We start from the raw sequence: 9,987 nt of genomic DNA, 5'->3' as shown, positions 1-9,987 counted from the left end.
AATACATGAATTTATTAAAAATAATGAAATAGAAAAAAATTTATACATTGAAATTTAACCTGAAGTTTGGAAGAAGTAATTATGAAATTACAAATTATCGTGTACTCATGTATGGGTCCAACTGCTATATCTAACCATCCAAAAAATTCTTATTCAAGCCCTATTCAATCTGTGTCGGAGACAAGCCACCTGGAAATGAACAAAACACATTGGTATTCAACAACCTTGCTAACGTATATTTCTTTCTGTCTTGCCATTATTTGAAACCATATTTAACACAAAGAAACAATCTCTAGCATGATAATCTTGTAATACTCTGCTAGGAAATATTAAAAGAAATGAATAACAAACAGAATTACCAGCTCAGCTCATCCAATCTTCAACAGATTCCAGCTTACCAGGCATAACAAATTCACTGTCCTTTGTCCTTTATCCTTTACAAATCTATTATATCTCTTGTATATAAGGAACACTGTAGCATCTGGTTTTGTCATGAATGAGAAAACAATTTCCTTCTTCATCATCATTCTAATATGGTATCAGAGTGATTTTTTTTTCCATTTCCAATCATGGATTCTGGTTCTGCAGACTCTGTAAGTGCGATTGAAAAGTTCTTTAATCTTGTTGCGTCTACTTCTCAAAAGGTTACCATTCTTGTCAATGATAATAACTTCCTTACCTGGAAGCAACATGTGCTTCTTGTAATCAAGACCCATCGGCTTCAATCTTCCCATCGGCTTCAATCTTACATTTATGGCTCGATTACTATCCCCCCTCGAATGTTGACTAGCGATGATAGTGTTTCTGTAGAGAATCCAGCGTTCATTCAATATGATCAGTAGGATTCTGCTCTCTCGGCTTGGCTTCTTTCCACTGTTAGTGTATTTTTGTACAATCAGTTAATTGGGAGTTCCTCGTCTGCTTCTGAACTCTAGCAAACGCTGACTCGAATCTTTGGTACACAATCTGCTACCAAGGCTATGTGTTATCACTCTCTCCTTCACAACTTCAAAAAGAATGAGCTTTCCATGTCTGCTTGTCTAGCTAGTATTAAACATTTTTTTGACTCATTGACAGTTGTAATCAACATGTCTCTTTGGCGGAACAACAGTAGGCCATTGTTAATGGTCTTCCACCAGAGTTTGATCACATCGTTTCTATCATCACTACAAGTCAGGTTCTTTTTTATTTACAAGCTATTACTACAGCTTTGTTGGATGCTGAAGCTTGCCAACAGGTTCATCTTTCACAAGTTCAATTTTTTTTTGAATTTAGATATGACTAACCGCTTTACTCTTTCACAAGTTCAATTTTTTTTTTAATTTAGATATGACTAACCGCTTTACCCCGCCTCTTCTTGCTTATAACAGTCACCCACCACCACAATAATTTCGCTCCACTCGGGCTCTTGGGTTCTTTTGTGTTTGTGGTCGTGCTTGCTTTAGGAGATGTCACGTCCGCAATGTCAGATTTGTGGCAAGATGGGTCACGTTGCTCACAGGTGTTTTTATAGATATGATTTCACTTTCGATGATGAGGCAATGGTTCGGTCTCTCATTCTCTTGGATCCACAACTCATGCATGCACAAGGAATTTTTCTACCCACTTCTGTTATACGAATCATTTTGTTCTTGAGTCATACCCACTTGGAACTCAGTTTGTGCCTTCTACTGTTTATCAGCCTATTTTTCATCCACCTGTAGTCTCAAATGTAGGAACTCCAACTGCTCTGCAAGCTTCTATTACTTCTACTACATCCACATCTAGTGTTGTTTCTGACCCACTATTGTACACCGATAGTGGTGCTACTGCTCACAAGACTAGTGATCCTGTCAAGCTTAACAACTGCAATTCCTACACTGGTAAAGCTCTTGTAAGTAATGGTAGTTATGCTTCTATTTCTCATGTTGGTGACTCTATTTCTTCTGGTTATCACAACTTATCCATTAACAACCTGCTCTTTGTTCCTGACATTCACAAGAGTCTTTTATCTGTTTCTAAATTTGTAAAAGATAATCAAGTCTTCTTTTAATTTCATCCTTCGTGTTGCTATGTGAAGGATCTGGCAACTCACAGGGTTTTGCTCCATGGCATTGAATCTAATGGGTTGTACCAGTTGTTGCCTGAATCTTCTACCGAGTTTGCTTTTACTGCTTTTAATAAATGGGCTCCTTTCCTCATTGTCTCTAGTCTGGTAGCTGCAGATCTAGTGGTTCGAAACAGCACAATTACGATTACTAGATGGCATCAACTCCTTGGTCACCCCTCTACGGATGTGTTAAATCATGTCTTGCATGCTTGTAATATATGTATTCCTCATTCTACAATTTCGTCCCTATGTAATGTGTAACAGTTCGGTTTTGACCCTAGTCGGAATAGTAGTTTTGGGACCACAAATCTGAGTCTAAAAAATATTTTAATATTATTTTTTGTGTCTGTGATATGTGAATTTACATCTGTAAAATTTCTGTGATTTAATTTGTCTGTTTCTGTGCTTAACTATGAAAAAGGATTAAATCGCGTAAAGGGTAAAAGTTGTAAGTTGTTTGTTAAAAGTGCCTATTTGATTTGGCTCATTAAAGGTAAGGTCCTTATGATGAAATAAATCCAATTATATGATAGTGGAATATATGGTTTGGCATAATGGTAGATATGGTTATTTTTAAAGGGTGGTTAGGTAAATGGTTTATTAATGTATATTATAATAAAAACAAAATAAAAGGTGGCATTATTATCACCTTGTTCAGCCGAAATTAAGAGAAAGGAGAAGCCATTGAAGCATTTTGATGTTCGGCTAGTGCATGGTTAAATAGGTGAGCTTATTTTGCTCGGTTTTTTATGATTTTTACGTTTGTGTGATTGTTGCTTTGTGTTCTTCAAAACCCATGTCTGAATTTCTATTTCTATTAAAGATTTCATGAAATGTCATTGTTGATATCATGAATTTTGTGATGTTTTTGGATGAATTACAAAGGCTTGGTAGGTGATTTATAAGTTTTGTCTTTGAATTTTTATGAAATAGAGCTATTTGGGCTAATTTGTGAAAATGAAGTTTTGAAGGACTAAATTGTGAATTAAATATGTTATTTGGGCTGGTATGGAAGCCATGTATATTCGGCCAAGCTATAGTCTTGGTAAATTTTTCATATTTGTGATTTTGTGAAAAATGGATTAAATTGTCAAAGTGTGAAAATATAAGGGCTAAAATGAAAAATGCCCTAAATATGTGCCCATGGATTATTTTGAATGAAATAAATTATTGAATGGTTAAATTTGAATTGTATTAGATCAAGAACAAAGAAAATCGGACTTAAATCGAGGGAAGTCCAAAATAGTTGAATAGTCGACTCGTTTTATCTGAAATCTGTCCGAGGTAAGTCAAATTACAATTACGTGTTAATTGAAATAAATTGTGCGCATATAAAATGTAATCTGTATTGGATGGCCTTGAGTGCCTGATGACTATCTTTGGAGTAAAGTATGATAATATGTTAATATCTGAAAAGCTCTGTATGTTTCTAAGCAAAGTTGACATCTACCTGAGACATCGTGTAAGACCGTGTCTGGGTCACATGCCTCAATTGAGATTTACGTATAAGACCATGTCTGGGACATCGGCATCGTATCTGATTTTTGTAAGACCCTGTCTGGGACAGAGGCATCGATATTGAATTACATGTAAGACCACGTCTGGGATGTCGGGATTGTACTTGTTTATGAGCATCTGTATAGTTTCTGACCCGTCTGATGATAGCGTACGAAATCTGAAGTTGAGTATATAAAATGTATAACCTATGCAGGTACATTTGTATCGTACTAAATTTCTGAATATGAAAAATTCTGTCTCTGTGAAATATGTATAGAATTGAAGCATGACATATATGCAAACAAAGGAGCATGGTTAAGTTTATGAATTATTCTATAAAATGGTTATGAATCTATATGGTTGAATTGTACTTATATGATTTAGTAGTTAGACCAATTTTATTTGGCTTACTAAGCTCTTTGTAGCGTACTCTGTGTGTTTACTGTCTGTTTTACAGTTATCGTAGCTACTGAAGGCTCAGAAATAGTCGAGGGTTGTTACCACACTATCAATCTCATTTTGGTACTTTTGAAAGTGTATATATTTTAAAGTATGGCATGTATAGGCTAGAAAATTTATGTATTAAGTTTTGAATTATAAATATAGGTTATGCAATGAAAGTTGGCGATCAAATGGTATGTTTGTGTTAAGTTTTGGTATGGTTTGAATGAGTTTTGAATGATGATGAAATATTTGTAATGAAGCATGTTTTGAGCATGAAATTAGCTAAATATTTTGTATGAATGTTGTTTAATTTGGCTTGTAGGAATGACTCATAAAGGGGTGGCAAATTGGCTTAAACCAAGCCTGCATTGTGCCACACAACCATAGCACACGGACGTGTTTTTTGGCCGTAAGCTTAAGTCAGTAGCTAGCTAAGAATCACACGGCCGTGGCACACGAGCGTGTCTGTTGGCCTTGGGAATAAGTCAGTATATAAGCTCTGTTTTAGTATGGCTGGTTCACATGGGCGTGTCTGATGCTCATGTGGGGCACACGGCCTGGTCACACAGGCATGTGACCTATATAGAATTGAAAATTTTAAAAGTTTTAAACTTTATGAATGTGTTCGGTTTAGTCCCGACTGTCTCTTAAAAGTACATTTTAGGTCTAGTAGACCATCTTAAGAGATGATTGCTTATGAAACGATGTTATATGATATATGTGATTCTGAATTGGGTTGAAATGTTCTATTTGTCTGGTAATGCCTCGTAACCCTAATCCGAGATCGATTACGGGTTAAGGGTGTTACATAATGTTTGTGCACTTGGGAAATGTCATAAATTACCTTTTAAGTCTGCTTCAACTATTTACTTTATACCACTTGAACTGACTTTCACTGATCTTTGGGGGCCTGCTCATTGTTTTTCTACTGGTTATCAATACTATGTTTCCTTTGTGGATGCCTTTTCACGACATACTTGGATATATTTCCTCAAATCTAAGCCTGATGCCTTGTAGGCCTTTCTAGCCTTTAAGCAACATGTTGAGTTACAACTTGGAACAAAAATCAAGCAACTTTAAAGTGATGCAGGAGGGGAATTTATTAGTTTTGATATCCCTCTAAAAAAATTGGCATACAATATCGTCATCGCCAGATAGTGGAGACTGGTCTTATTTTACTAGCACAAGCATCGTTGCCTCTCTCCTATTGGATCAATGTTTTTACATCTATAGTCTATCTCATGAATTTGCTGCCTACTAAGTCACTTTAAGGATTATCTCCTATGGAAAAATTATTCAATAAACAACTAAATTACAAGTCTCTTAAAGTGTTTGGCTGCCTTTGTTACCCCCTGCTTAAACCCTACAACAAGCATGAACTACAGTTTCGCTCGCCTTCATGCACATTCTTGGGCTATGCTGCAAATTACAGAGGATATAAATGTGTTGACAAGACTGGTCGTATTTACATTTCCAGGCATGTTTAGTTTGATAAAGGTAATTTTCCTTATGCCGGACTCTCTTTGGCTCCTCCAATTCCCAACTCCAATGCTTTAGAATTCTTGTCCAATCTACCAGTTATCATAATGCCTCCTCTTGGTACTCCTCCACCTTCTCTCGATAACATAACTCATGGTTCTAACATGACTCTCTCGGTTGCTATTCATACTGAGAGTTCTCAACCACCAGCATCTACAAACTCAAATAATTTTTGTGAAAATGATCAATCTCCAAATCCATCTATACCCGATACTCAAAACATGTCATCCGATCATGTTTCTCATATTTCTCCTAGTAACACTCATCATATGGTCACTAGGAGCAAGGATGGGATCTTCAAACCAAAAGTTTATACTGCTTCTATCAGCTCTGTCAAACCAACCACTATTTAGGAAGTTATGGTCATCCCTCATGAAAAGATGTTGTTCATGATGAATTTGTTAGTATCTCAAGGCTGCAACTATTTTTTAAAAAATAAGACTAAGTCCTAGGGAGATTTGTTAACTTGTTAGTAGGAGTAGCAATTTGAATTTTGGTTGAGGTTGTTACTTGAAACTTGTATATAAGGGCTGCATTGATAATGAATTAAATGATCCCTTCATTTCATCTTTTGTTCTATACTTCAATTAAGTCTTTCTTAAACCAACAGTGGTATCAATAGCCATTTTTCTCGAGGGACTTGTGAGAAAAGTTTTGTGAGAGTTCTGAGAGAAAATTTGAGAGATACACTTGTGAGGTTTTTGAGGAAAATGGAATCGAGACCGAGTAACTTGTCCATCTTAGCCCCACCTGTGTTTGATGGAGAAAATTATCAAGCATGGGTCGTGAAAATGCAAGCATACATTGAAGGTTGTGATTATTGGGAAGTTGTCGAGGAAGACTATGATGTGACTCCACTTCCCAACAATCCAACTATGAACCAGATCAAAATACACAATGAGAGAACCACAAGGAAGTCTAAGGAAAAGTCTTATCTTTATGCTTCGGTTTCACCAGCTATATTCAATAGAATTATGGCTTTTGGATCAGCGAAGGAGATATGGGACTACCTCAAAGCTGAGTATCAAGGCGATGAGAGGATAAAGTGCATGAAGGTGTTGAACTTGATCAGAAAATTCAAGAGGCTACAAATGAAGGAGTCTGAGTCAATCAAAGAATACTCAGACAAGCTGATATATATTGCCAACAAGGTAAGAGTTCTTGGGACTGATCTCTCTGATTCTAGACTGGTGCAAAAGATACTTGTCTCTGTGCCTAAGAAATATGAAGCAACTATTACCTCTTTTGAGAACACTAAGGACTTGACTCAATTGAGAGTAGTGGAGTTTATCAGTACTTTACAAACAAGAGCAGAAGAGGCTAATGAGGCAGGAAGAAAGCATAGAAAGAAGCATTGAAGCTTAGATGCAAGAAGGCGACAAAGGAGAGGAACATAAGTGGAATGGGAAGAAGAGTGATTGCAATAGTGGTTTAGAAACTATTGCAAAAGGTAATAGTACTAAAAATTATAATAAGTATTATTCATGTAAGTATTGTGGAAAACAGAATCATCCCCGTTTCAGGTGTTGGAGAAGGCCAGATGTGAAATGCAGAAGGTGTAACTTGATGGGGCACATTGAGAGGTTATGTAAGGAATCAAAAAATTAGCAGTAAGGTGGAGCACATGTTGTAGTTAAAGAATAAGATGACCATTTGTTTGTCGACTCTTGCAGAACATCAATCATTTTATGTAACAGTTGGTTAGTTGATAGTGGTTGTACCAATCACATGACTTATGATGAGAAGCTGTTTAAATACCTTGACAGGTCATTGATGTAATGACCCAAAATTCACGGGCACCAGAAAAGTGAGTTATAGGGCCTCTATCTTAGTAAATCGAGTCATAAATAATTATTAGAAGTAATTATGAGTTTAGTCGAGTACTTAATTAGGATTTAATTAAGTGAATTTAGCCTAATTTAGTGTAAATAGTAAAAAGGATTAAATTGAATTAAGGGTAAAAGTTTAATTATAGATTAATAAAAAGAAAGGGGATCACAATGGCAAATAAACCATTCTTAATGGTTGAGGCGGCATAAGTGTAAGAAAAATCTAATTTATTAATTATTATTTTATTTAAATTATAATATAAATTATAGATAAATAAATAAATAAATCTAATTATGTGTCAAGTGTAGGATGATGAAGTATACAAGTCTATTGAAATAATAATTAAATAAGTATACTTGTAATATATTTACTTATTTACTTAAAATTTAAGTAAAAAGATATTATTATTATTATTATTATTATTATTATTATTATGATGATGATGATGATGAAATAAATAAAATAAAGACAATTGTATGATAAATAAATTAAAATTTTGCCAAATGGATGGTGATAATATTGTACAAATATACAAACATATATGTGTACAATTGTAGTATTTATACTTGTTATTAAATAAATATTTATTATAGTGTATTATTATTATTATTAATTTATTAATTATAATTTATATTAATTATATTATGAGATTTTTATAGGATAAATAAAGTAAAACATGACAAATGTAGGGTGATGATGAAATATTATATGATGAAATAAAATGAAGACAAGTGGATGGAGATGATTTATTACAAGTGTATAAATAAAATATATATATGTAATATTTATATTTAAATTGGAAAATAGATATTTATTAATTATTAATTATTAATATTAAGTTAAAGATATTTATTAATTAAATAATTAAATTATGACAATTGTAATAAAATTATTAGTACAAATGTAAAATAAATGTATATTTACTTATAATTTAAGCTAAAAGATATTTCTTATTAAATAATTATTATATATTATATTATTATAACATAAAGTAAATATATTTCTATATATAAAGTATAAAAGAATAAAACAAAAAAAAAAAAAGAGAAGAACAGAGAGACATTCGAAACAGAGCAGGAAAAAAAAGAAAGAAAAGAAAAAGGAAAAACTAAGGGTTTAAGGTTTAAAGCTTTGATTGGTAAGTCAATTAAGCTCTTTTTATATAATTTTGATGATTTAGAAGCTTTAAAACAAAGATTTGTTGAAAATAAGTTGAGGTTTTGGAAGCTTATAGGTTTTTAAGCATGGTTCATGTTGGACAAATTGTTGAATTAGGGATTTAATTGAATGAATTTCAAGTTAGAATTGATAAAGGGATTAAATTGTAAAAGAAACTATAAGTTTTGTGTTGTAGGGACTAAATTGAGAAAAATTTAAAATTATGGATTTATGCTGAAAATTTAATAGTTAAATTTGAGTTTGGTCAAATTTTGAATATAAATAAAGTATAAATTAAGTGAGGAAAGTAAGTGAATTTAGTTAGGATCAAATTGAGAATAAGGAAGAAATTGAATAGAAATTGAATTATTATTGTAAAATTAGTGTTGTAATTAATAGTATAATTATTTAATTTCGTAGCTAATAAAAAATTCGAGGTATCGACACAAAAAGGGAAGGAGAAAGTCGTCGAGGAGTAACTGCAAAATTCGGGTTTGTATTACTATAATTCAAGTTATTTATTATTAAATATTTATTTTTAAATTTATTTATTTTATAGTAAGTAAATATTGAGGTAAGTAATTTTATTAAATTGAATTTAGAAAATTGAATTGACTGAGAAATACGTGTTAGTATTGTAATAATTGAATTTAATTATTATTAATTTCGAATTTTAAGTTAATATGTATGGTAAGTATTAGTGTTGAATTGTATGAAATTAAATTGAATTGTGATTATATGTGAATAATTGAAATGCATATTGAATTGAGAAAGTGTATTGAACTATGAATATGTGAATTGAAAATTTGATTGAAAAGTGAAAAATGATTGAATTGAAAATGTGAGAAATTGTAACCGAATTGAGATTTATATGTGATCCGGAAACCCTATTAACTAGTCGGGCTGAGTCGGATATAGTTGGCATGCCATAGGGTTAGAAGTGTTCAGGGATACTTCGACCTCGAGTCGATGAGACGCTGGGTGTCATACTGTTACTTCGAATAGATTCGATGAGGTATTGGGTACCACTTTACTTTGGCTAGGCCGATGAGACACTGGGTGTCAACTTTGCTTCGAACTATCCGATAAGGCACTGGGTGTCAAACTGGTGTGTTTGGTTGGATCCGTGTATCTGCCAAAGTCTGAGTCTGTTAATAGGGGTAATTAAAAGAAAAGTTAAGTTGAATAAAAAGAATTGGTTGAGCCATTAAAAGAAATGTGAAAATGGAACATGAATTGAAATGTGATTTGAATGTGAGTATGAGAATAGAAAGCATGAACCAATGGTTCATGAATTAGATAATGGCTCAACATGAATGTATATGATTTCAATTGACAAATAGCTAAGTTAAATTGTACGAATATATTGAGAATGGCAAATTTATGCTTGAATTGGTTCAGTAAATATTATAGTTATATGATTTAATTTA

At 33.0% G+C, this 9,987-nt stretch overlaps 1 protein-coding gene across 1 annotated transcript; it reads left to right on the top strand.

Moving 5' to 3' along the window:
• The first annotated feature begins 6,279 nt into the window (after positions 1-6,279).
• LOC108468623 (uncharacterized) lies at positions 6,280-6,927 on the top strand. The gene has a single exon (XM_017769503.1). It carries the CDS (start codon positions 6,280-6,282, stop codon positions 6,925-6,927), a length of 648 nt encoding a protein of 215 aa, XP_017624992.1.
• Positions 6,928-9,987: the final 3,060 nt, after the last annotated feature.

Source organism: Gossypium arboreum, chromosome 8 (genome assembly GCF_025698485.1).
Source record: "Gossypium arboreum isolate Shixiya-1 chromosome 8, ASM2569848v2, whole genome shotgun sequence".
Classification (NCBI taxonomy): Eukaryota; Viridiplantae; Streptophyta; class Magnoliopsida; order Malvales; family Malvaceae; genus Gossypium; species Gossypium arboreum.
The sequence above is the reverse complement of the archived record's forward strand: the minus strand, read 5'-3'. Positions and strand labels throughout refer to the sequence as shown.

Bases quoted from the DNA above. Each gene is read 5' to 3' on its own strand.
- LOC108468623 (XM_017769503.1), top strand. From the start codon at position 6,280: ATGGAATCGAGACCGAGTAACTTGTCCATCTTAGCCCCACCTGTGTTT.